The sequence below is a fragment of the Python bivittatus genome, unplaced genomic scaffold (genome assembly GCF_059951505.1).
Source record: "Python bivittatus isolate LINGU-HERP-01145 unplaced genomic scaffold, Pbiv_v1 ctg000480_np1212, whole genome shotgun sequence".
Lineage (NCBI taxonomy): Eukaryota > Metazoa > Chordata > Lepidosauria > Squamata > Pythonidae > Python > Python bivittatus.
The window spans coordinates 25,382,767-25,409,131 of record NW_028277075.1 but is presented as its reverse complement, the minus strand read 5'-3'; the positions used below and the strand labels follow the sequence as shown (position 1 = coordinate 25,409,131).

General features: G+C 36.7%; 1 protein-coding gene and 1 non-coding gene across 7 annotated transcripts in view; both read right to left on the bottom strand.

The window, feature by feature from the left end:
* The window catches only part of MGA (MAX dimerization protein MGA), a 97,020-nt gene that overhangs the window by 31,691 nt on the left and 38,964 nt on the right, over positions 1–26,365 (bottom strand). For all 6 annotated transcript variants that reach the window (XM_088145486.1, XM_088145489.1, XM_088145490.1 and 3 more), the window contains 5 exons: positions 22,357–22,500; positions 17,865–17,919; positions 4,792–5,288; positions 3,674–3,947; positions 624–1,115 (listed from right to left, as the gene is read on the bottom strand). In XM_088145486.1, the coding sequence (XP_088001612.1) occupies positions 624–1,115; positions 3,674–3,947; positions 4,792–5,288; positions 17,865–17,919; positions 22,357–22,500 (1,462 nt within the window). The remainder of the gene's footprint in view (positions 1–623; positions 1,116–3,673; positions 3,948–4,791; positions 5,289–17,864; positions 17,920–22,356; positions 22,501–26,365) is intronic.
* On the bottom strand, positions 17,025–17,131 carry LOC112542222 (U6 spliceosomal RNA). Its single transcript, XR_003086048.1, has one exon. It is a non-coding gene; the product is annotated as a U6 spliceosomal RNA (small nuclear RNA).

Sequence of the window (26,365 nt, the reverse complement as noted above, 5' to 3'; positions counted from 1 at the left end):
CTGCATGCTGCACAAGATTCTGGACAGTGATTCAAGACTTTGTACAGATAAGGAGAGCTTCTCTGACCTCATTATACTGGACATGACAGGAAACTTTATCTAACAATCACATACTGCAGGGGATAATAGTGCCAAATGAGTCATTTTCAATACCAATACCTCTGAGGAGCACTTGACAAGCCTGAATTTTCTGAATAGCACATGAAAACCATAATACTACATATAATTAGTTGTATGGATTTAAGGATATTGATTTGATATATTTAACTATTTAATAAATATTGCTTAATGCTTGTGATTTTGTAAAGATACTAATTTTGAATCTCAGTTTACAATCTTTACAAAAACATTTGAAATAAGTAATTATCAATTATTTTCAGCTTCCACCTATATAATCCAATGCCTAATATTGTTTTTCAGTATGACAGCAAATCAAGAAAGGGCTGGTAGGAATAACTTCATGTTTAATTTGGCTTTGAGAAATTAAACTTCCAGGAAAGCCTCATAATTATTTCTGTATGTTTAGGAAGTACTTCTCTACCTCATCACGAGTTGGCTGACCTGGCAATGCAAAGATTCAATCAAAACAAATCTTTGTAGCAAAAAGTGATAAGTAGTTTTACCCTGTTTTTGATTTGACAAAGGGCTTTTGTGAATTCCTGAGAGTCCAGGAGGATGAACACAGCCAACTGATGAAGTTGGTGAGGTCACAGTGACTGTGGATACAGTTGTGGGAAGGGATGTAGAAACTGGAGCTGAAGACTTAGCAAAAGCCATGGTTGTAACTGGCTTTGTTGTTTCAACAGCAGCTGTAGTTGAGGATGTATTCATTTCTTGTTTTCCAACAGTATTTGTTAAAGCAATGTCAGAAGGATAGGTAGCACTGTTATTCTGTAAAGGGCTAGGAATAGTTACAGGAAGTGATGCCACAGAAATTGTAGCAGCTGTAGTAACAACTGCAGTTGAACCAGCAGAAAGTGGGACAGATTTGGTATTGAATTTCTGTGGTCCTGTCAGAGGTTGGGATGATCTAATTTCAGGAGCCTTCTTCTGCAGACCTCCAACTGTATTCACAACCAATTGAGAGGTCACACCATCCAGTAATGGCCGAGGAGCTGAAAAGAAAGATTTTCAAAGTCAATATATCAATAGTTTTTCTTTCATATTTTCTACAAATATGGCAGTAATCAATTCTAGGTTGCATTCTCCTAGTAAAGGAGGTCAAGTACAGAAGAAACTCTCATATCCTGCCCATGTCTTAAATGCTTCCCTTATGAATACACGTAAGGGCAGTATCTATAAAAATGATTAGGTCCAAGCAAAAGCTAATTTTAAATAGTTTAAATAAAATATTTAAAAGTTGGTATTTCACTGTTTGTTTATATGAAGTTAAAAGATTAATAAATAATAATGACAAAATCTGGAAAAAAATCACAGAAAAATTAGGGGAAAAACATTTTTTCTGAAAAATTTAACAATGAATTATGAAGTACTTCCTAATATTTAGTTTTGAATAGCACACAATAATGTAAAAGAAATTGTTAAAAAAAATGAAACTCAGTTTTAACAGAGGCATGGATAGAAGGGGCTTCTTAGTCTCAATCTTCATTACATCAGAGTACATCATCTGTAGTGGAGTTATTGTGCGAATGATATCATTTGCATCATGATGTAAATTGATGTAAATACCAGAATTCTCTCTGTTGCATCCAAAGTCCTCAAAATTATGGTTTTAGTGTACACCAAATAATGAAATAAATGAACATGTAAAAGGATAGGAAAGCTTATCTCAATTCAGACAAACCTTCCATTTTCAGAAATCTATAAAATAAAAATAAAGTAGGATATGATGAAATAGAAATTTATGATAAGGACAGTAATTACAGTTCAGAAAATAATGATTAGATCAGGTCTCATGTGACAAAATGTGAATTGTGGGACTTTTTTTTTCCATCTACCAAGTTTTATATGTATTTTCCCTAAAAATCAGTACTTTCTGTATCTGTTCAGAATAATCCCAACTTTTGCAATACCTCACAACAGATGGTCCTGTTTTCAGTATTAACTTTTTGTCAAACTGTTGCTCCTAATTAAACAAAAGTGAAGAGATGCAACATCCCTTAGAGTTTAACTGGCTGCTTTACCATTTGTAGCAATAATTAAAGACATTTTAAAGTAAATTTAAGGAATCCATTTTTCAATTTTACCCATTAATCATACATTTAAGAGCAAATCAAGTTATAAAATTGTTTTGATAGTTTATAAAGCATATATCTGTACAAAATAATTAATATATTTCAAAATTTCCAAAATTCAAGAAAGAAAATATTTTTCCTTGTTGCTTCAAAATTACCAGAAATGTTTATATCTCTATTAATAGTGGATATTTTATATCAGGTGTTTATAAACTCTCAGTTCCAAGATGCTTTTGGACTCACAGTTCTATCAGAACTGTATCAGAATATCACTGGTAACAGAAAACATCCTGTATAAATGCTAACTCCTCTGTATTTTTCTGCATCCAAGTAACAAATAAAATCCAAGCGTTAGCCTTAAAAAGCCCACATCATAAACTATATAACTCACCAATAAGTATAAACAGTATATAAAAAAAGATACGAGAAAACCAGCATCAATGTAAGTAGTTTTGGCAGCAGTAAATTCCATATGGGATGCTGCCAAAGGAAAACACCTCTTATACGGAGCCACCATCAATTATGCCTTGGAAAGAACTGGTGCACACAAGAGTACAAGATGGGCAGATTCAGATGGGAAGATAAAGTTCCTTGATTACAAGTTGTTTATAGGGCTTTAGAAGTAGTAATTAATAACCTGAATTACATCTAGAAACAAACTGATAAACAAAGCAGTTGAAAAAAGACTCACATGATCTAACAATTTGAACTCATCAAAATTCTGGCTTTAGTGTTCTGCTTTCAAATGATTTTCACAAACTGTGAGCTGAATAGTGGATCAAAACATGATTACAAATGGCACAGCTGGCACACCATTTTAAGCTGGGCAAGATCTTAACATCTGACAACCTAAGCATCTAATAGCAAGGTTGGGCATACGAATATTCGCAAGCTGAAAACAATACTCCAATGGAGAAATGTTCAATCCATTTTCAACAAACTTATTCCAGGAACCTGTAGAAAAAAGGCTTTCCATCAGATTTTCAGTAAGGACCATTTCCTCTATTTAAGAAAGTGCAAATTGTGCCATTGATTTAAATAAGACAGAAAAATCTTACCCTACTGAAAAACTAATTACATAGAAGCCAATCCTAATGCTCAGAAGCTTTAAAGGCCCTTGGTCAAGATTCCACCTTTCTCCAACTATTTTCCATCTTTCTTTTCCTTGCATAAAATAAAACTAGTTTGGTAGTAGCCTCAGTAAGTTCTGATGGGAGCTACTGTGTGCAAGTGACAACTTTGGAAACCACAGTACAATATGCTTATTATCACAAGCAAATATTATATTTAAATTGTCATGCTTTTAGTTTAATTTTGTCTTATTTAGCATTTAAACACATGTCATCTTCCTCCAAGGATGGTTTAGCAGCATATCAGAATCAACGGCACTATACAACATGATAGAATAAAATGCTCTTCATTTTCCATTCATCCATTCATTTCTTTTACAATACAAAAAAAATAAGAATCCAACCTACCTATCTGTCTCTGTGCTGAGACATGAGCAGTGGAGACTGATGTAGTATCACTGGAAAATGGAGTTTTAGATGTTTCTGATGTGGACCCTTCAGTTGACAGTGAATTAGAAGCAGCAAGTTTACTATTGGGTGCTATCTTGAAAATCACTGTTGAGAGATCAAGCACTGTTGGTTGTAGTCTACCTGTAAGATAAGCAGCTAGACGACTGGCTGGATGCAGCGCTCCCATCTGTCCCAAAAGAAGTTTGGCTTGAGGAGAATTTTTACCATTAACCTGAAATAAAAGAGGCAAAATGCTACACCCACTAGCATAGCATTGTTCAACAGAGTTCTAGGATATAGGTGCTGATTCGGTTACTTAATGCAATAGAACAGTGGTTTTTTAAAACAGCTGCAATCAATTCCACTGAACTGCTTCTAAAACTTGTTTCAATGTCATAAGCAATTTGCAGCGCAACATGAATTACTGCTGCTTGGAAACATATACTTAACCCATCTTATGTTTAAATAAGGTATTTCTCATGCTTCAGAGCCTGGTCATATGTTTTATTTTTTAAAAATTTCCATGAAAAAGACTTAATAAAATAAGACTAGAAATTAAACAATAAATATCAAAACTCTTTCCTTATTCAGAAATCTAGATATCTGATACTTACACAAAATCTTCTTCTGACTGGTAAATGAAGAATTTCCAAGCTAATTACTCACTCTTCCTGTTAGCTCAAGAGGCATGAATAAAGTCACAATTTTTGACTTGAGTGTTTAACACACTGCCTTCTACTTCAGCGACATGGCCAAGGTTAGGGCAAAATAGCTTAAAGTCAGCAGTCAACGTTAATAAGCAAGAAATTAGAAAGAAAACTCATCTGTTTATAAAGTTGCAAGAGTATCTGTGTAAAAAAGAACCAACTAATTTCAAGTAATCACAGAATTTAGAAGGACTCTTTTGTCTCTACAAATAAGATCAGGAAATCAGGTATGCTTTCTGTCCTTCTCCACTTAAGAATAACATTTACTAAAAAATATATTGCCGTGCTAAAATTCAAGAACATGGGGAGGGGGGAATCCTATATCTTGAAAACCAAACTGTCCCAGAACAATCCCCTCCCAAAACCTACCTGAATCAAACCTGAGGGATTCAAGTCACATTTGCATGTGTTAGCAGTCAGCTTTCCTGCAGAAGGAAGTCCTGCATAAAAGGGTAAACCTTTCTTCCTCTGTTCCTGTAATATGTTGGGTGTTAACATCATTTTTTCCATCATTTTGCATGGTGACAATCCAGCATTAGGTGACACAACAGCTATAGGAGGGTTTTGGTTTTTGTTCTGGCATGGTGGTATGGAGATTTTCACTCGTGAGGAATAGATGGGTGTGTGCTTTTCATCCCAGGTTTTACTTTCAGATTCTAGCTCAATAAGGAAATGCCCTACTTTGAGCGATTTAGGCATCTTATTCTTGATATGCTGTGATAAGATATTCAGTATCTCATTACGATCCTCCTCCCAATTGCAATCAGAAATAATCTCAATTAGTTTGTTTTTGCCATCTGAAGTAATATGATGTACATAAGAAGTGGATGGATCCCCAGCACTACAGGAAAACCACCAGCTTTTCTCTAGAAAAGAATGGAAAAAGGTTTCTGCAATATTGCAACTTTTTATAAGCTTACAATTCAACCTGGACTTTTTACATTATTATTTTCATCAAAATGAAAAAAAAAATCACAAAGGAAAATGCAAAACCAAAACAGTAGATCTTAATAAATAGTATCATAAATTATTTTAAAAATATACCTATAATATTCAGCCATGTGGTAAACACATCTAGTTTTTATATTGCCTATATATTTTTTAACATCGAGATAATAAATCTTAGAAAATGTAAGTTATAAAACTAGATCAATCTATTAAAAATTGTAGTTTTTGCTAATCTAATTTTCTCTGACATTTTTATTACTCATATTGCTTGTATTTTATCGTATCAATATATATTATCAATCCTTTCACATTTTTCCAAAATTATATAATAACTTGTTTTACTGCCAATAATGGTATCCAGTTAAGATTTCATCTGGCAATTGTGAATTTTGCCCTTCAAAATTATTTAAGAATTGTAGGGTATTTTTGACTTGTTTCTGCAAATGCCATATTTCCTAACCCCACACCTGCTCCATCAGGGCAGCCCTTATGCTCAGCAGGTACTGAGGCTACAGACATTCACAAGCAGGCTGATGTTTTCCCTTCACCACACACATTTATATAAATCTTGCATTAAGTCAGCAGTTTAACCTATGTCATGTTCTATTATTTTAATTGGGAAATCTGGATAATGTATAAATGGGGTTAATGGAAACATACAACCATACTAACTGGGTCCAGCTATGCTTCCAATTTTAAATGCAAATATTATTGATCAATGTGTTTATTTTTCATATATGTATATATACATACATACACACATACACATTCAGGGTATTTTATATTTTTACATTTTTCATTAAAATTTAGAGTTTGCTGTTATTATTAACAAAATAATTGAAATGTATCACAGTACCAAACTAAATTTGGAATCATCTTCCTATCTGATTCAACTTATATTGCAAGTATTTTTAATTCTAGACTTATTTCTATTAAAAAGAAATAGGTTCAATGTCTTTTGCCACTGATCTAACATAAAATTAGATATAGTAAATAGGACTGCCTGAAATCAAATTGATTTTAGATAGTATACAGATAGTCCTTGGTTAATGACCATTCATTCAATGACTGTTCAAAGTTACAGTGGTGCTAAACGAATGGTTGTTATGCCCAGGCCCCAACGTTATGGCTGTTGGACTGCCCTTGTGGTCACATGATCAAAATTCAGGTGCTTGGCAGCCTGCCCGTACTTATGACAGCAGGGTTGCTTAAATTCCCCCCACCTGCCTACCTTCCCCCATCTCTGCCCTTTTAGCCATCCTGCTGCACAGCTAGCCCTGCCACCCCCAGCTGACCTTCACCATCTTCTTCCTCCTGCTGCTGGTGAGGTGTGCTCAGCCTGACCCTCCATGAGGCAACTGCCAGTCATGCCAGGCCTTCTTCCTGAGGATGCATACGGCCTTGTCCAAATTGCGTGCGGCCTTCTTGCGTGGCTTTGAAGCCTTCCAAAGCCTTGTAAGAAGGCCACATGCAATTTGGACAAGCCTGCACCTTGTCACCAATGGGAGGAAGAAGACGGCAAAAATCAGCTGGGGGCAGCAAGGCTGGCCATGAAGCACAGCAAATAGAGCACAGGGTGGCAGGGCTGGCTGTGCAGCAGGGCAAGCAAAGCACAAGATGGCCAGAAGGGTAGAGATGGGGGGAAAGATAGGTGGGTGGGGGGAGTTAAAGAGGAGGCAGTCCCTTACCTTACCAAGGCTTGGTGGCTGGGAGGGACCAAGCCGGGAATGGCTTGGATTGGATTGCCTCCTCGCCTAACAACTAGGGGGAGTTCAGTTAATGAGAGCAACTGGGACTGCTGTTGCTAAGCTATGCGGTCATGTGATGTCACGCTTTATGACCGCATTGCTTAGCAATGGAAATTCCTGTCCCAATTACTGTTGTTAACCAAGGACTACCTATACTCTATATGTATTTTAGATATGTAACTGTACTGTATCTGCTTAAAATACATGTTTGCTTCCCCCCTGCCCCAACTGGGATTGAAGTTGCACAAAATTTCTATAACCATCTTTTAGCACAAGTAACAGAAAACAGACTAAAACTATGTTGCAATACTTAGTTAGCAAAAATATTTAAAGACTAGATCATGAAAAATTTTAAAAGGATTGATATTTTCTTTTTTTTAATAATTTTATTAAGGATTTTAATTAAATACAATAAACAATTAATTACAATTAATTACAATACAATTAACAATTAATTACAATTTTCTAAAAGAAAGAATAGAAAGAATGAAAGGTGCAAAGGAGAAAATAACGTAGAAAATAGAAACAAAGTAAGAATATAGTGAAGAGAGAAAAGAAATATATAAAAAAGTGACTTCCAACCTTCATCACAAGTATAAACCATTTTTGTAACTCTTCACCCCTCTTAGTTTACAACCAATTATCTCTTCATCCCATATCCCATCTTGTATCTATAGACAAATCCATAAAGCATCATCTTTTCCATCCTAGTGTTAGCAGAAAGTTCATTAAGGGATACCAGAAATAACGACATATCTTATTTTAACCTTGATCAAATAAACCAACTTTACATTCCTTCCTTTTACTTCTAACAGTCTTAATCTTTAGTCCGTTCAAATAATGTTGTAGAATTGATTTTTCTTTTTTTCTTTGTCCCTTCTCATAAGATTCTTCAAAACTTTAACAAGCCTCTTCTGTAAATCCAATATGAAATATAAAGACAGAGATCACTTTCTTGGGTTTATTATCTGCATTTCCCTTTTGATTTTTAAAACATCAACCAGTTTCTTTTGTATGTCCAGTGAGACATCCTTTTCCATAACATTCTTGTAACCTGTCACTTGTAGATACATTTTCAATGCCATCTCTGTCTTGTCAAATAAAACTTGTTCCTCCTCTGCCATTTCGTCCATAACATCTTTTGGACACAGTCTATCCACAGAAACAAACATCGCTATTGACATCGTTGACATTAACTTCTGATTCCATTTTTCAAAAGTGTCCTTCGGTATTTTCAATGTTGAAATCTTTTGCGCCATTTTATATGTCTCAGTTAATTAGCTGTTAACCAGGCTTGTGTATTTTTCTCCGTTAATTAAAATCTTTAGTTTCCTCTAGTGTCCAATTTTTAAAAAATTGCTTATCTTTATTTTGTCTTGCAAAAGTCCAAATAAATCTATTTCCCACGGGGAGGATTCTTTATTAATTAATTCCAAAATCTTATTTCAAAATTTACCTGGACCCTTAATCCATTTATAACTTTCTGGGATCAAAGTCTTATTTAGCTTTTTGGTGTTTATTTCAATTTTTTAAAAAAATTCTTAAACTTATAATTAAAATTTTCTTTCATTAAGGATTGAAGAAAACTCACCCGGTGTTTTCAGACTTGTCAATCTGAAGGTCTCTAATAGCTTAAAAGTAGTTAACAAGCAATTTTTGAACATGATTAGAAAAGGAAGTTTGCAAACTTAGTGTTCTTTAAAAGGCACTGACTTCAGTTGCAAGCAAGATAGCTATTCCCGCTGTCTCCCAGTGCTCAAAACCCACTGGGGACCACTGTCTTGTGGTCTCCTCACAAGGAGCAACTGTTCAAAGCGCATGTGGATGATCTCCCATCCTCTCCTTGTCCAGAGAGGTTTCAAAGAGCTGGTCTGCTCATCATCTCTTTGTTCTTTCCCACGGTTGTTGGCTTGCAAAACTTCAGTTTTCCATTTATTCCTCCAGAAGTCAAAAGGATTTATATTTTTAATAATGCACAGATTATTTGACTTCTGGGTGAGGAATGGCGAGCTAACACATCTCCCAACTAGGAGAGATGATGTCGCAGCCATGACTAAAAGGAGCAGTGAGTAGATCAGTCCCATGGAACCTTTCTGGAAAAGGAGAGGACAGGAGATCACCCACTTCTGCTCTGGATAGCTGGTCCTCACAGTTTCCTATGGGTTTGAGCACCAGGAGACGAAGGGAAGTTGTCAAGCTCTCAACCGCAGCAAAGCCTTTTTAAGGACACTCAGGTCCCTAACCTCACTTTCTAATCACTTTTGGAAATTACCTATTTAACTATCTTAAGGCTAACAGAGATCTTCAAAATGACAAGTTTGCAAAGCCACCTGATAAGTTTACCTTCATTCCAGAATAAAAGAAAAATTAACAATAAACTTAAGAATTGTCAGGCCCAGTTCAGCAACAATGGTGAAACAGTCCAGTTGAGTAAAATTCTTTTATTTGCTTACACCCTATAGACAGAATCTTGCCAAACTAAATCTATCCTACAGCAACTAATGGATATACCCTGGGAGATTCTAGGGAGTGGCCACCCTGAATCTCTTACTCTTCCCAGGCTCCTTCTGCAGGCTGTATTGTCTTTTGTCTCCTTTCCCCTCCTGGAATGCACCCCCTCCCTCCTGATAGCCTTGATCTCCCACATCACTCTCTTCCTCGCAGATACATTCCATCACATGAATTTAAAGAATCTAAAATAAACAGCAAAAAGCTAAGTAAGATTTTAACTTAAGAAAGTTACAAATGAATTAAGGAACCCAACAAATTTGGAATATTAGGACTTCTGCTGTAAGATTTTGGAAATAACTATATAAATAAATAGTACCTTTGTGGGAACTAAACTATTTAGTCTGTCTTAAGTCATAACAGAAATTTGAGCCTTTATGATTTCAGAAACTGGACACTAGAGGGGGCTAAAGATTCCAGTAGAAAAGGAAAAAGGGGAAAAAAGAGAGAGAAAGGCTTGCCTTTTGTTTTTGGTCAGCATTGGGACAAAATGACAGAAAGTGGCATGACATGTGAAATACTACAGGAGTTCTTTGAAGAATGGGGTCAGAAAATAGCAGTTACAAGACTTCCGGTGGCTGGTATGGCAGTTTGATTGTCTTCAAATTGCAGAGACAGCTCCTCAGATGTTTTTTAGCATCCTGCAGGATCACGGAATGCCTTTAATTCCTCCAAATAAAGGAGGAAGCTTGAAATTAACCAACAGGTTCTCTGGACAGCTGCTCATGAGTAAATCACAAGAACAGAGGTTTTTGCCAGAAACCCATGAGTGGAGTGGCTGGGAGGCAACGATTATATCTCTGTTTGAAGCTGAGGTGCAGCTTGTTTAAAGGACACTGAAACCAACCGACCTTTATTTCTAATGCACTTTTGAACTGCAAATTATTCTTTGCTTTAAAAGAGGTTTCTTTTTACAGCAGATAAGTATTTTTCATTTTTGGGGGGGGGGGTTTAAAATTAAGAAAAATTTGTAGATTTAAAATAATATTTTTTGGACTGTTTGCAAAAAGTTGACATTAAAGTGGCATAAGAAAGTTAATAATGGGGAAAAGGGGAGATTTTAATTTTTAAAGTTTTTTTTTCCTAGTTTACTTTTTCAAGAATCAGCTTTGTTAAAATCACAGCTACTTTAACAGGGATCTATTTTTCCATTAAAAAAATTATTGTTTAATGTAAACAATCAGGCAATTGACTGGGATTATATTTCAAAGAGGAACAACAATCAGTTTGGTTTATTTTTAGCTTAGTTTTTCCTTAACAGGGACACCTGCAGCAATTGCCTGGAATTTCCCTTCTTATTCTTTTTTTTTTTTTCCTTAAATGGATTTCAGCTATAATAGAGACACCTGCAGGCAATTGTTTCTAATTACATTTTAAAGTTTTAAGGAATTATTGGGCTTTTTTTCTTTTTGGGAGTTCCCCCCCCCCTTTGTTCTCTTTTCTTTTTTCAATGCTACATTTATACTTTTTTGGGATTTTCAGAATGGCAACATGCCAAACACATTTGGATGCTAGAAGAACTTCTATGGAGGAGCCAATGGAAAAAAAAGATAAAGAGAAGATAAACCAATCTGCTAATCTACTTAAGTCAATGATTGATAAAATGGGAGCCAAACTGACTCAGTCACTAGATGTTAAATTGGATGCTAAATTTTCAACTTTCTAAAAAAAGACTGAACAAAGAATGAATAAGATTGATAGTTTTGTAAAACAAGTGACTATAGATATGAAACAGATGTCTGAACAAATAAAACAAACTAACGATACAATGGAAATCTTAGAGAATAAATCAGCAATTAAAGTTTCAGAATTTGAAAGAGGGATGGATAATTTGGCTTTGTTGGAATTGAGAGAGAAAGAGTTCTGTCTGTGATTTAGAACCATCCCAGAGATCCAAACGAACATATTAATAGAAAATTGACTCAAGTGTTGGCAGAACACTTAGACTGGGAAGAGACAGGAGAGGAAATTGATAAAGCCTACCAGATTAATTCACATTTTGTTATAATAAGACATATGCCAAGAGATGTTACAGTACACTTTGTCAGAAGGAGTACAAGAGATCAAGTTTCGCAACATTTCAAATCAAGATTGAAAATTGATAATATAGATATAGTTATTCTGAAAGAAATTTGTATTAGAATTTTGCATAAAAGAAAAGACTGCTCTTTCCTGACTGGGGTATTAAAACAGAAGAAAATTCCATTCTGTTGGGAGAAGTTGGAAGGTGTAACTTTTACTTTTCAACAGAGAAGATTTTGACTGAATACTGTTCAAAAGGCTAGAGAAATTTGGAAAAATTTAAAGGGGATTTGGAAGAGGTCCAAATGGAAATTCCAGAGAAAACAGACCAAGACCTGGTTCTGCCACCTGGCCTGGGGTGGGGTGGGAATACCTCAAGCATGGGGATGGCTAGCCCCATAGAAGCCTTCTGCCTTCAGCCTCAGATTTTTCATCCTCTTGGTCTCTCCTTCTTCTTTTTAGTAATGTTTTTAATTAAGGTTTTATGTATTTATATATTTTATGTTTTTAATGTTTGTTGTGAATCGCCCAGAGTTCCCCCATTGGGGGGAGATGGGCGGTTGAAAAATTTAATAAATAAATAAATAAATAAATAATTGCAACAGGGAGAGGAGCTGGAGAAGGCAGATTCAGAGTTAGACACTATTAGCATGGACTTCTCTAAATTATTTCCCTTAAGATGGACTATAAGTGCCTAACATGGAACATTAATGGGACTAACTCCCCTCATAAATGCAAAAAGGTATCCCATTATTTGAAAAAACTGAAACAAGATTAATCTGTTTGCAAAAGACTCATGTAAGAAACAGAGATATAGAGTACTTCATATGTAAAAATTAGGAGTGGACATGGACTTAAAACTCTATTACTGGGACTTTATGCTCCAAATGAAGATAAAGCAGGCTTTTATAAAAGACTCACAGAACAACTGACGAATTTTACATATGAGAATTGGATTTTGATGGGACATTGGAATGGTGTGGTTTCACCACAAATAGACAGAACATCTGCGAAGAAAATTAAAATTACTCAAGGTAGATTACTGAAGACCTTTTTTGACTTGATGGATAATTTAACTTTAGTGGATATCTGGAGACAAAAAGTGGTAATTCTAGAGAATACACCTATTTTTCTGAAAGACATAGATCATTTTCAAGAATAGATATGATATAGACTTTGAAAAACTTGGCTAACAAGACTACTAAAATTGAGATTTTACCAAAAGTTTTTTTCTGATCATAACCCAGTAACTTTAAGTCTTAAAAAGAAACCTACTACCTTCAGATGGAGATTAAATGAGATGTTACTACAAAAAGACTGGATAGTGAAAGACTGTAAGAAAAAATTAACAGAATTTTTTTGAGAATAATCTAAATAAAGCCACGGATTTAAAAACAGTTTGGGATACAAGTAAAACTTTTATTAGATGTTACTTTATTCAATACAATACTGAACTGAAAAAAAAGCACAAAGACACAAGCTATTTTACAGGAGATTAAGAGAAAATAAGATTAAAGACATTGCCAACAAAGACAAATATTTTACATCAAATTAAATTACATCAATAGCTGTCTATGTTGACAGTAAGAGAAATGGAAACCAAAATGAATTATGTAAAACAAAGGAATTTTGAATTTGCAAACAAACCAGGAAAGTGGTTAGCCTATAAGTTAAAGAAAGAGAAAGAAAAGAGGATGATATTGAAACTCCAAGAGGGAAATATGGTTTCAACAGATAATTTGGCTATACAAAAAGCTTTTCATCAGTATTATTCTAATTTGTATAAAAGACAATTATCTATTTTTTCCAGATAAATATCTTAGCTAAAATTGTTAAACTTACCACAACTTACAGATATACAAAGACAAATAACGAATGGACCTATAACAATAATGGAATTCTTGGAAGCTATAAAAAAGATCAAACTAAGAAAAGCATTGGGCCAGATGGATTACCAGAGTCTTATTATAAATGTTTTGAGGATAAAATTTTACAGCTACTTCAAAATACAATAAATTCTATTCTACAGTCTTGGAAAGAAGCTAATATTACTTTAATACCCAAAGAGGGACAGGACTTAAACTTAACCAAAATTACAGACCGATATCATTACTAAATAATGACTATAAGTTATTTATAACGATTTTGGCAAACAGACTAAAAATAATTTTACAAGACTTTGTTCATGAAGATCAATGTAGATTTTTGCCTAAGACACTATTAAAAGATAATGTTAGAACAGTATTGGACATTATGGAATATCTAGAACAGCACAATGAAAAACAAGCGACACTGATCTTTTGGATGCGGAGAAAGCTTCTGAAAGTCTTAATTGGACTTTCCTGTTTAAAGTTTTAGAAGATATGGACTTTGGTGAGAATTTTATAACATCAGTTAATTTTTTTTTTTAATCTCTCTCTCACAGAAAGCACAAATTATCATCAATGGATATTTAACGAAACCATATGAAATTTAAAAAGGTACAAGACAGGGATGTCCACTATTCTCACTCTTGTTTATCTTGGTCTTGGAAGTTTTAAATAGAGATACAGTGGAACCTCAAGTTACGAATTTAATCTGTTCCGTGACTCTGGTTGCAACTCGAATTGGTCGCAACACGAGGCAAATTTTCCCATAAGGTTCAATGTAATTACCATTAATCCGTTCCGGCGTCCGCAGACCACGCGTCAGGGGCAGAAAAATGGCCGCAGACCACGCAGCAGGGCGGAAAAACGGCCGCAGACCACGTGGAACGGGCGGAAAAATGGCCGCGGACCACGTGGAATGGGCGGAAAGTGGCCGCGGACCACATGGCACGGGCGGAAAAATGGCCGCAGACCACATGGAATGGGTGGAAAATGGCCGCGGATCCGGTTCGTAAGTCGAGGCGAGTTCGTAAGTCGAGGTAAATTTTTGGGGCCGGAGCTGGTCGTATCTCGAAAAATTCGTAAGGAAGGGCGTTCGTAACTAGAGGTATCACTGTATAAGACAAGATGAGGGGATAATGAGAGTAAAAATCAAGAAGAGACATATAAATTGAGAGCTTTTGCAGATGATCTGGTGCTACTATTAGAAGATCCTCCGAAAGGGATAGAAATACTAGAGAAAATTAAAAGAATTTGGTGCACTAGCTGGATTTAAGGTTAACAAACAAAAGACAAAGATGTTAACAAAAAACATGAAGATACAAGACTAAGCAGAATTGATGAATAAAACAGGTTTTAAGATTCAAAAAAAGGTAAAATATTTGGGTGTTAATCTGACAAATATGAATTGCATGTTGTTCCAGAATAATTATGTTAAGACATGGAATGAAATTAAGAAAGATATGTTAAGATGAGAGAAATTACAACTATCATTGTTGGGAAGAATCTCTGTGATAAAAATGAATGTCTTACCTAGGATGCTATTTTCATTTCAGACAATACCGATTGTGACTACTGATTTACCATTTAAGCAATGACAGAAGGTTATAACTAAACTTATCTGGCAAGGTAAAAAAACACGAGTTAAATATAAGGTGTTCCAAGATGGAGGTCTAGCCTTGCCCAATATCAAATTGTACTTAAAATAAAATCAAGAGAGGATTTGACATCACAAGGACATTCATCTCACTGGTTTTCATATGTACATCTTGGAGAAAAATTTAAAGTTGATAAAAAGACATACAGTTATGAACAAAACAAAACTGTTCTTGAAATTGAATTGTGTACTAATGATGAATATCTTATTGCTAAAATGTATAAGCTTTTGTTGAGATTTGAAACAGAAGATGAACAAGTTAAAGACTGTATGATAAAATGGGCTAAAATTTTGAATATACAAATGGAACAATGGAAAAATATGTGGATAAAAGGGTTAAAATTTATACTGTTATAACTTGAAGGAGAATCTCTATAAAATGATGTATAGATAGTATTTGTCACCAGAAAGATGATCAAAAATGTATAAAGGAGTTTCAACTAAATGTTGGAGATGTGAACAAGAAGGAACTTTTTACCATCTTTGGTGGACATGTAATAAAGCTAAAAAATGTTGGACTCAAATTCATATATTAATCCAAGATTCTGAAGGTTAATATACAATCAACACCAGAGACTTTCCTTTTGGGACTGGTGGATAAACAATTTGACAAAGCTCATGGATCTTTGTTTTTATATATGATAACTACAGCTAGACTTTTATATGCTGAAAGGTGGAAAGACTCGATATTACCTACAATGGAAGAATGGATGGTGAAGTTAATGGATTTAGCCAAGATGGCAAAATTGACAGCTTTGCTTAGAGAAAAAACTCTTGATTAACTAATTCCAATTGGAAGCCTCTTTTGGACTTTTTGCAGGAGATAAAAAAAAATGAAATTATGATATATAGATTTGATGATTAGTTAAATTAACAGATTATACTAAATATATGATTTATCTATATCTGCTATATAAGAGGCCAGAAGTTATTCTATTTGTATTTCTTTTTTTCTTTTCTTTACTTTCCACCACTTTTGTATTCTTTCTCTAACTTTCTTTCTCTCTACTTTTCTTCTCGACCATTAGTTCTTGTTTGCTTTTATCTTTATGCTTTTTATAACTTAAGTTCTTATAAAAAAAGAAAAGAAAGTAGCAGCTATAAAGTCAGCAATGAAGTCTGTTTTTATGGATAGACTATTTCCAAAAGATGTTAAAGAAGAAATGACAGATGTGAAAGAGAATATTTTGGAAGTTCTACAGGATAAAGAGCTGAAATAAGAATCCCCTGATGCAGAAATATTAGAACATAAAGAAATTGTTGAAATACTGGAAAATTTAAAAATTGTGGATTATAGCTCAGTGATGACAGTTAAAGTGGAAATACAAGTGATAAGCTAAGATCACCTGGATAATGACTCCTTACTGGATTTACAAAAGTCAAAGAAACCTTTGAGATGGGAAAAAGAAAACTTGAAGAGAGATCAAATCCTGCGACATCTGAATGAACTAAAGACCAAGACTGTTAAGAGGCAAAAGGAAGGAGTACAAAGTTGGTTTGTTTGATCAAGGCATGTAGAAACAAGGCATGTTTCTATAAAGCTCTGGAAACCCTTTATGGACTTTTTGCTGAAAACAGGACTGAAATGTTAATGATTTATGGATCTGCATATGAATAAGGGATGGGTTATGGGAAGAAGAGATATTTGCATTTAATCTGAGGGTGAAAAATTACTGAGTTTGTTTCTATTTCTTGTGATGAAGATCAGAAGTCAGTTTCTTTAAATATTTCTTTTCTCCTTTTCTTATTTCTTCCTTCCTTTCTTATTTTGCACTTTCTACTCTCTATTTTTATTTTGCTTTTTGACTTTAGCTTATATTGCCTTTTACTACTGTTATTAAAATTTTCAATAAAAATTATTTTTAAAAATGCACCAATTATTTGTGTTATCTTTGTTAAAGAGCCATGCTAATCTTTATGTATTGTTCCAGTTTTAGTATATGTGCTGCTGAAGTGAACACATTTGAATCAATTCCTATCTATGATCATTTACTTTCATAGTAGTGTAATATGCTAAGTAAATCATTTTATGAATTAAGCAATTTAGCAATTATGTATTTAAAAAAGTAGTTGCCATGAGATAATTTTACACATTTAAATTTTACTTCTCACCCTACATACCTACTATGAATATGCTTTTATAAAATGGTGCTTCTCAAGAACATCAACCAATATTCTACTAAAAACTGCCAAATTTTATTGCTGCACTCTAAACTTTTAAAAAATAACCAAAGGTATTGTTTTTAAAATTTATAGATTGCCATCCATTTTTTTAAAAAAATAATTCTTTTCCATATGTTATTTAGCAATCCTTAGAATTGTGGGAGATTCACTATGCAATTCCTTGCAATTATTAACATTATATATTTACACTTCGTTTTTTAAATAATTCATAGTTTTTCCTTTTATTTCTGAACTATCCACAGAACAATCCAGAGTGATGCAGGAATGTTATAATAAAATAATAACAAATAATTCACCATTTCTGGGTCTAGGTCTTTTCCATACTCTACATTGCCTCAGTCTAGGTCAGCCTGCTTCTTCAAGAAAATATTCAATTTTGTTTAGATTGCAAAAATTAGGCATTGCCTTATTTCATTGTCATCTGTCTTTCTGCAGTTTCTATACATTCTATGTGACTGAACTGACCCACAATTTGAGAACATAACGACCAAGACTGAGTTTTAATTTTACCTCCAGGGTCTTTATCCTCTTCAATTTTCAGGGGCTGGGGTTCAGCATCATGCTCCTGGAAGCGATACATAAAAAAGAAAGAAAAATAAATATGTATATCTATATGAACATATAAATATATATCAAAATCTGGTTATAACTTGGGTATCTTGTTTCCCAAAATACTTATCTGAAATGAAAGTTTAAATCCCAACACTCCAAAATGAGACATGCCTTTTGTTCATTCCCAAGTTAGAATGATTCATATATGGCAAACTTAGAAACAAGTGTTTTTTCTGATTTATAAATTACATGTCACATAGTATTTGGATACAGAGGTAGTCCTCGAGTTACGAAGGCAATTGGGACTAGGATCGCAGTTGCTAAGCACTCGTAAAGCACATCATCACATAAAGCACAGTCCTAGTTGTTGTCCTAACCTCAAGATGCATGGGTCATTAAGCGGGAAGTGGTGGGAGTCCCAGGTAAGGAATGTGGGAGTGTAGCAGGGGGTGGGGGAAGCCCTGGGAAGCCCAGCACAGGCCCTGCGTGAGTTGGGGGAAGGGGGTGGTGCAGGTATGTGTGAGCATAGGGAGGCCCAGGGAAGGAGGGCATGTGTGATGGAATGGAATTATGAAGGCCAGACTCAGGGAGCAAAACATTTTCTTTCATCTCCTGAGGCGCGAGGGAGAGATAAGAGGATGAGACTGGCACCTCCCTGAGGAATTCACAATGTTGTGGCTGGCATTACTTGGGAACTGGGGTTTGAGTCTGGGAAGATTGATGTCAGGCCTAGCCCAAGGAACTCCAAGAGACCATGTAAATTCAGTCCAGCAATGTTTATTAGCTATAACCTCTAGCAAGAATCTTCCCAGACTGAAACCCCAGTTCCCAAGTAATGTCAGCCACAACATTATGCCCCCACAGTCATGTGATCACAATTTGGGCTCTTGGCAACCAGCTTGCACTTAAAACAGTTGCAGTGTCCTGCGGTCACATAATTGCCATTTGTGATTTTCCCTGCTGGCTTCCCACAAGCAAAGTCAATGGGGAAGCTGGCAGGGAAAGTCACAAATTGCTCCTCCCTGCCTTCCTGCGCACCACCATGCCGGCACCTTCCTTCCCTGGGCCTTCCCAGTGCAGTGGCTGGAACTTTGAGGACTTGTTTTAAGTACCTGTCAGGTTCAGCCCAAAGAACTCCATGAGACAGTGCAAATATAGTTCTGTTGCGTTTATTAGCTTCCACCTCAAGACAGAAATCTCTCCAGACTGAACCTAAGTTCCCAAGCCAGCAAGCCACAACACTGTGAATTCCTTAGGGTGGTGCCAGTCTCATCTTCTTAAACTTCCCACGCTCCTATTGGGGGCTAAGGAAACGCTTATCTCCCTGAGCGTGGCCTTCATAACAACATTCCATCACAGTACCCCTTGTTCAGCACCACCACAACTTTGAATGGTTGCTAAACAAGTGGTCGATAAACAAGAACTACCTGTATTGTCACTGTTCACATAGAACCAAATATTCACCTGATTTTCACAAGGACTGTAGGCATAACCTTTTCTCTATTGACACAGCCCCATCTTTCAGGCATTGTCAGGCCCAATCCAAGAACAACAGGGAAACAGTTCATCCAAATTCAGTTCTTTAATTGCTTACACCATATAGGCAGAATCTTGCCAGACTAAATCTCTACTATTGCAACTAGTGGATATACCCTGGGATTCTAGGGAGTGGCCATTCTAAATCATTTACACTTCCCCCGCTCCTGCCCCAGACTGTGTTGTCTCTTGTCTCTCTGCCCTTCCTGGAATTCACCCCCTCCTTCCTGAGAACCTTGCTCTCTACTGCTATACATCACATCACTCCCTTGCCTCATAGATACATTCCATCACAGGGATGGCTAATAAACCCAGGAGGGATACTTGCAATTAAATGGGATCACGGCCAGAAAGTATTACATAAAAAGGAAAAGAAAAAGGACTAAAAACTGAATTAGTCTTACATATCTATTCATGTAAAACAGTCTCTTTTGAGTTAAGCTTGATTCTTTGTGATTTCAGGAACATTTCCATGCTCTTGGTGGTGGTGGTGGTAATAACACTGAAATCATATGCCACTGAATGTTTTTTCCAGAATGTTTTTTCAGTTTCCCATTCTAATCTACAGCTCTGATATGTCCCGGTAGAGTCCCATTCAAGTACTCACCAGATCTAACTCAGCTTAGTTTTCTGAGATCAGCTAAGATTACCTAAGATGCTACAAAATCCTGAGAAAAGGTACAGCTAATCTTAAGAGTTACAGAAGAGAGCTAGCTTTGCCCACACATGTTCTGAAGCACTGAAAAATACTGGGAAATTAAAGAAGCCCACAAGGGCAAATCTCACTGGCAAGATTTTCGTTTTGTTATTTCGAGAAAGAAAATATGCCTTACGTTAATTTAAAACTGGAAAATATTTGTTTTCCAGAATCATGGAATTTGGCAGTGGCCATTTAGGCCACTGAGTCCAATCTCCTACACAGCAGAGGAATCCAAATTAAAACATCCCAGAAACATGGCTGTCTAGCTTCTCTTGAACTCATCCAGTGAAGGGATGCCTTTCTAACATTTTGCTTCCTGCAATTTGAATCCATTATTTCATGTCTTGCCTTCTGGAACAAGACAAAACAGATCCTGATCTTTTTAGTGTGACATCCTTTCAGGTAACTGAAGAGTACCATCATATTTACTCTTAGTTATCTTCTCACAAGGCTAAACATAACCAAGTTTCTTCAATCTCTCTTCAACTATCTAATTAGTAACATAAGCTTTCTGAGTAAAAAACAGTAGTAGAAAATCAATAAAAATAAATAAAATGGTTCAGATGGCTACACACTATAAATACAAATGGTAAAACACACAAAAAAATCAAGGTATTAATTAACTAGATTGTAAAACCACTGTGCATAAAATTCTACATACTACTAAATGTGTCTGTGTGTGTGTGTACCTTACCTCTTACTGTGATCAGTGACAAGTGAGACATAACAGAAAACAGAAAACAACACTGAAAACATTAAAAGTATGTTTATGAGAAAATATAATTTATATTATGTTTAGGAATGTATCTTCCTGTTTAAAGCAATGTCAGATGAAAGTAATTTCCCAACTTTCCTGGAGATGTTAGGATTCTACTCCAAGAATAAAAAGCAAATCCAAAATGAAATCATCCTCAGTGAAACTTCTTTTAACAAGTAGAGTTAATAAGGTAACTCTATGACCCTCCAGCAACACTGTATAGTACTGCCTTCCAAGGATCTCATCTATGCTTTTTGAAAGGGAGGGGGAGGCTGAACTACAACCCGATTCCCAACAGTATTCCAGAGGCTCCAAACACAGAACAAATAATTACTGATTTGGCCAGCAGTGAAGCACATTAACAATTTAGTTTGGTAGTATCTGTTCTGTTTCAAGGTAGCAGTCAGCTAACAGTTGCCAAACAGCAGAAGCAGATAACAGCAGAGAAGTTGTAAATCAAAGACTTAGCAAAGCAAGTACCATCTGGAGTCCAAGTAGCAAAAGAGTAGTCTAGTTACATTGCCAAAAGTCATGAAGCCAAATCGGGTAGTCAGCCAGTTCAGAAGTCAGGAATTCAAGAACAGGATACACAGGAACACAAGACACAAGCTAGATTCCCAAACAGTTGTTTCCAAGAGAGTGAAGGCAAAGCAAGCTACACAAATCTCTCTGCTGGCAACTGGCTACAATTATTCAGGCCTTTTCCTTTGCCTTGTGAGGAGTCTCACTGATTGATGCTACTCTGCTCGCCTCTGTGTGCCTGGATCTGGAGCTTGGGGGTCATGCCTCATCATCTGATTACTCCGGCTGATCAGGAGATGCCTGTAGCTGATCAGCCTCAGATGATTCCTGAGGCTGACATTCCAAAGGCTCAGCTGGAGCAACACTGTCAGAGTCAGACTCTGAATTGTGGTTCATGACAGTATCTTGGTTCTTTTCCCTAGGTTTAGCTTCATATCTGGTTTGGTTGTTACCAAACATGTCCCATTACAGTACAGGCAGTCCTCACTATCTGACCACAATAGGGACCAGAATTTAGGCTGCTAAGCAATTTGGTCATTAAATGAATCAGAGCTGACTTTATCACCTTTTTATGATGGTCGTTAAGTGAACCACATGGTTGTTAAGCAAATCACATAGTCATTAAATCAATCCAGCTCCCCCATGGACATTTTTGCCAGAATTTGCTTAACGACCACGTGATTCACTTAATGACCACATGACTTGCTTAACGACAGTAGTGATTTGCTTAACAACTGTTGTAAGAAGCTGCAATCACGGGACTGTGGGAGCCGTAAAGCACTTTTCCTAAGGCTGTCATAACTCCAGACTATTGTTAAATGAACAGTTGTTAAGCGAGAACTACCTGTACTAGCTAGTTTAACATTGACCCAATAAACTACGGTTTATCACTTTTCTTAAAGAGATACATTATATAGTAGCAAATAATATTTTACCTTTTCAATATGTTTTTCACAATTCCAGGGACACTTTTCCTGTTGACCTTTTTCCCGTACTTTCCGTTCATATATTCGCACACGAGCACAAGTCATCATACTTTCAAAATATAGATAAACAGGGCCCTTATCTTCCTCTCGAATCTATAAACCACCCAAAATGAGGTTTTTAGTTAAATGAATGTCAGTGAAAGTCACATTTCTATCATTTGAACATTTAAGTACCTTTTGCATTTTCTCTATAACTATAAAAAGGAAGCAGCTTCTTTCAAAATGTATCTAATGTTTATTAGAAGTGTTTCCAACTGAGCAAGAAAATGAAGCCAGTCTGATTGCCCAAAGTTGAGCCATGAAACAGCATCAATAAATAGTACTTCAGCCATTTTCTTTTAATGCCCCTTTTAAAAAAGCTTGTGTATGTGAGTGCCAGCACTGCAGTTTGTTACACACCTAGCTACCCTGAAAAAAAATAATTTGAATGAGGGGGGGAAAACCCTCTTCATCAGCCCCTGGTAAGCTAGAGGAAATAAAGATGGAAGGAACAGAGCTACTGGAGAGAAGTTTGGTAGGGTAATGGTGCAGCTGGGAGAAATGAGACATATGTTTAAAAGATGGGATATGTGATTATGTCTGAGAGAGTGCATCCAGCAAGAAAGACAATATGTGTAGAAGGGATTCAACTGAGTAATCAATTGGTCTAGAATGTAGCAGCACAGGTAGCTATGGGAATTCCTCATTACATCCATGTAACACTTCTACTCTGAAAGTTGCACTGGCTCCTATATGCTTCCAGGTGCAATTCAAAGTGCTGGCTATTAAAAGTCCCACATGGCAGAAGAATGGATTATTTGTGGGACTGTTCTCTCCCAAAGATATCTGCCCATCCCACATACCTCAACAAAGAAAGCACACACCTGGTCCCTTCTTGGAAACAGTGTCACTTGTGGACCCAGGAAGCATGCCTTCTCAGTGACAGCCCCTGCCCTTTGGAATTATCTTCCCTAACCACTGATATATGGTTGGCCTCAACCCCACAGGCTTCCAGAAGGGCAATTAAGATCTGGCTCTTTCCCTGGGCACTTGGGTCAGGATGAGTTTATATGAGATATAAAATATTTTAGTCGTGATTTTAATTGTTTTAGTTTACTTTACTGGTATGTACTATTCTTCTTTCATATTTTTGTTTAATGATTTTGTATACTGCCCAGAGTCATGTTTGGGTTCAGAGGCTATATAAATGTTCTAAAGAAACAAACAAACTTGGCTGGATGAGGGGAAAATGAGTGGATTAAGTATTAATAAAAAAGGAATCAATTTGGGTATATACATTTGTAAAACCTGACTGGGTATGATAGGTGAATACATTTTAGAGAAGCTTCTTAAAGTGATTTGGGAAAAACCCAACCATTTGTCACATGTAAAACAACAGTTTTGTGAGAAAAGAAAAAAAACATTTATCATCTGTAACTACAGTGGGGCAAAAAAGTATTTAGTCAGCCACCAATTGTGCAAGTTCTCCCACTTAAAAAGATGAGAGAGGCCTGTAATTTTCATCATAGGTATACCTCAACTATGAGAGACAAAATGGGGGGAAATCCAGAAAATCACATTGTCTGATTTTTAAAGAATTTATTTGCAAATCATGGTGGAAAATAAGTATTTGGTCAATATCAAAAGTTCATCTCAATACTTTGTTATATATCCTTTGTTGGCAATGACAGAGGTCAAACGTTTTCTGTAAGTCTTCACAAGATTTTCACACACTGTTGCTGGTATTTTGGCCCATTCCTCCGTGCAAATCTCCTCTAGAGCAGTGATGTTTTGGGGCTGTCGCTGGGCAACACGGACTTTCAACTCCCTCCAAAGGTTTTCCATGGGGTTGAGATCCGGAGACTGGCTAGGCCACTCCAGGACCTTGAAATGCTTCTTACGAAGCCACTCCTTCGTTGCCCGCGCGGTGTGTTTGGGATCATTGTCATGCTGAAAGACCCAGCCACGTTTCATCTTCAATGCCCTTGCTGATGGAAGGAGGTATTCACTCAAAATCTCACGATACATGGCCCCATTCATTCTTTCCTTTACACGGATCAGTTGTCCTGGTCCGTTTGCAGAAAAACAGCCCTAAAGCATGATGTTTCCACCCCCATGCTTCACAGTAGGTATGATGTTCTTTGGATGCAACTCAGCATTCTCTCTCCTCCAAACACAATGAGTTTAGACCAAAACGTTCTACTTTGGTTTCATCTGACCATATGACATTCTCCCAATCCTCTTCTGGATCATCCAAATGCTCTCCAGCAAACTTCAGACGGGCCCAGACATGTACTGGCTTAAGCAGGGGGACACATCTGGCACTGCAGGATTTGAGTCCCTGGCGGCGTAGTGTGTTACTGATGGTAGCCTTTGTTACTTTGGTCCCAGCTCTCTGCAGATCATTCACTAGGTCCCCCCATGTGGTTCTGGGATTTTTGCTCACCGTTCTTGTGATCATTTTGACCCCACGGGGTGAGATCTTGCATGGAGCCCCAGATCAAGGGAGATTATCAGTGGTCTTGTATGTCTTCCATTTTCTAATTATTGCTCCCACAGTTGATTTCTTCACACCAAGCTGCTTGCCTATTGCAGATTCAGTCTTCTCAGCCTGGTGCAGGTCTACAATTTTGTTTTTGGTGTCCTTCGCCAGCTCTTTTGTCTTGGCCATAGTGGAGTTTGGAGTGTGACTGTTTGAGGTTGTGGACAGGTGTCTTTTATACTGATAACAAGGTCAAACAGGTGCCATTACTACAGGTAACGAGTGGAGGACAGAGGAGCCTCTTAAAGAAGTAGTTACAGGTCTGCGAGAGCCAGATATCTTGCTTGTTTGTAGGTGACCAAATACTTATTTTCCACCATGATTTGCAAATAAATTCTTTAAAAATCAGACAATGTGATTTTCTGGATTTTTTCCCCCATTTTGTCTCTCATAGTTGAGGTATACCTATGATGAAAATTACAGGCCTCTCTCATCTTTTTAAGTGGGAGAACTTGCACAATCGGTGGCTGACTAAATACTTTTTTGCCCCACTGTACATGCTCCAAGGGTGTGTCTCACTCTCTCCTACTTATTTTAAACTTTAAATCAACAGGGAGACTTAAAACAAAAACAAACAAACAAAAAAACAGGTGCACAGCAGCACTTGCAACAGGAAAAAAAAGCAAATTGTTTGACTTCACAGATGACTGCTCAAAAAATTAAAGCAATCTGTATTCTTCATAGTCTCTCTCAGTCCAACATAGGGGTTCTCAAACTATGGCCCACGGGCCGGATACAGCCCGCCAGGGTCATTTATCCGGCCTGCCCGCCTGATTGGCCGCCGCTATTGTCTCTCAGAAGCGGAAGTGTCAGGGCTGTGTCGGGAACTGCAGGCGATGCACGAGGAGGGAAATCGCAGAGCTGGACTCTTCTACATTACAGGTATACCGGGTCGTCCGGCAGCTCTCCTCCTCTCCTTGTAGTCTGTGGGAGGGATCCTCCGTGCAGGGTGATCGGTGTGTCGTTTTCCAAGCTGCTTGTGTCATTCTTTCTCCCTATTGCCCAACCTGTTCTTGCAATCCCTCGGAAACCATCTGGTCTTCCCCAGGTCTCATGAGTACAGGCGCCCTATTTGGAGAATGGCAGGAGCCCCGTTCTCATGGTGCTTCACGTTTGCATTTTATGTTCCTTCCTGTTTTACCCACACTATGGATTTCATTGGGAATGTCATTAAAATATTCCCAATAACCTGCTGCCATGACTAGGTTTTGTCAACAGAAGGCACTATCAGTGCCTGAAACTTATTTCCAAGATTAAATTCCAGTTTTACAGGGACAGTCCTGATTTTGGGGAAGGCATCCTTGAACTAATGGGAGGGCTCAAGGTAGAACAGGCAGAACAGTATGGGAACAAGTAGCCAAAGAAATGATGTCTTTCCATTACTCATCAAGTCTCGGGGTACCTTAAGGTGGAAGGGAACATGGGAATGAAGCTATT